The sequence below is a fragment of the Suricata suricatta genome, chromosome 12 (assembly GCF_006229205.1).
Source record: "Suricata suricatta isolate VVHF042 chromosome 12, meerkat_22Aug2017_6uvM2_HiC, whole genome shotgun sequence".
Taxonomy (NCBI): Eukaryota; Metazoa; Chordata; class Mammalia; order Carnivora; family Herpestidae; genus Suricata; species Suricata suricatta.
Genome location: NC_043711.1, coordinates 91,509,901 through 91,511,538, shown reverse-complemented (window position 1 = coordinate 91,511,538; position 1,638 = coordinate 91,509,901). Strand labels below are relative to the sequence as shown.

Here is a 1,638-nt window from a genome sequence, read left to right as displayed (position 1 = left end):
CGATGAGGAATGGCAGACTCTTCTGCCCTTTTCTGAAAGCCCAGGAGGTGCATCCTTTCTCAGATGCTTGCTTATTTACATACTCATCTACTTATTCTCTTGCTCTAAGTTTATAGGATGCTTTGCACTTTGTGGGGTGAGCTCAGATTTTGTCCTGACACTAGCCCTGTGTGGGGCAGGTAGTACCCCATTGCACAGAGACTAAGGTCCAGAGGACTTGGGCCCCACGAGATCCCCAGCTCCTGAGTGGCAGGGCCGGGCCTAGAACCCGAGTTCTGTCTGTTCTTAGGTGCCTAAGTATGTTGTCATATGGGAGTCCCCAACCTCCTGTGACTGAAAAGCTGTTTCATTTCCGAGGGAAAAGCTGTTTGTGTGTCTCAGTCTCTCGTTAGACTGAGAGCCTTCCTTCATCAGGGAGGCTGCTTTAGGGCAGCGTAGGGATATGGGGGTGGGTGGCCGTCAGGGTGGCAGATGACATGGAAGAGGCGATGCCAGCGAGGCCTCGTGGATCTCACCTGGGCACCCGCTCCATGGCTTTTTCCTCTTCTGAATTTGTATCTAGTGCCTTCTGCTGGGGATGTGGAGAGAGCCAGAGCTCTGAAGGAAGAAGGCAATGAGCTTGTAAAGAAGGGAAACCATAAGAAAGCTATTGAGAAGTACAGTGAAAGCCTCCCACTTAGTGACACGGAGTCCGCCACATACAGCAACAGGTGTCTTCCACGCGGCTGCTGGCCTGGGGGATTTTAGGGTGTTGCCTGTCGTTCCAGAGTCCTCTCTCGGACTGGGGCGGGCTCTTCATTCCTAGCATTTAGTCAGCATGTTGTAGCCCCACACCTGCATCCACAGGTGTTTTGGTCACCACGAGGCAGGTGTTGCCCGTGGCATTCGCTACCTTAGAGGAATAGAAACAGCGCTGCCGGCGTGGAGCCTGGGCTTGGTCGGCCCTTCTTCCCCTCTGATTTTCCTGAACCATCCAAATCAGCACACTCCGTAAGTAAAAGCCTCAGCACAAGTCTCTTCACCTGCCCCCTGCCCATCCCCCCCTAGCCCCACCCCACGGCTTCTCTGAGCCCCTCTCATTAGAGGTGTTGGCACTGTCTCAGCACTAGGGCAGGACCCAGGGTGTGGACTAAGGCCCTGGAGCCAGAGAGATGGTCTTGCCTGAAGGGTCTGACCTGTGGGTGGCGCTGTTGAACACCCCCCACCATGAACTGCTGTGGCTCGTGCTGCTTTCCACCCCCCAGTGAGGGCACCATAGTCGCCGCTTTGCAACGCGCCCCCGATGACATGTTGGTGGTGGGTGGGCTTCCCCTTTAAAAGTTAAGAAATCAGAGGCTCAGAGCAGGAAGGGCTTTACCCCAGCTCACCCAGCCATTAAATGGTGGAGACAGAACTGGAACCTGGCTCCGGTGAGATCTTTCTGTTTACTAGTCTTCCTGTCAGCAGCTTGAAACAGTCAGCAAGAGACCATACCTGATCCAAACATTTGTCATGAAAGACTTACAATAAAATGTTCTGAGTCTGTTTCTCCTCTCCTGCTGACGTACACGTATTACCCTTTAGTTCAGAAACCTTGGATCCGGGGCGCCTGGTGGCTCAGTGGGTTAAACATCCAACACTTGGTTTCGGCTCAGGTCA

At 53.7% G+C, this 1,638-nt stretch overlaps 1 protein-coding gene across 1 annotated transcript in view; it reads left to right on the top strand.

The window, feature by feature from the left end:
* Positions 1–1,638, top strand: part of TOMM34 (translocase of outer mitochondrial membrane 34) — an 18,233-nt gene that overhangs the window by 12,041 nt on the left and 4,554 nt on the right. Inside the window, exon 4 of the mRNA XM_029917955.1 lies at positions 847–990. Within this exon, the coding sequence (XP_029773815.1) occupies positions 847–990 (144 nt within the window). The remainder of the gene's footprint in view (positions 1–846; positions 991–1,638) is intronic.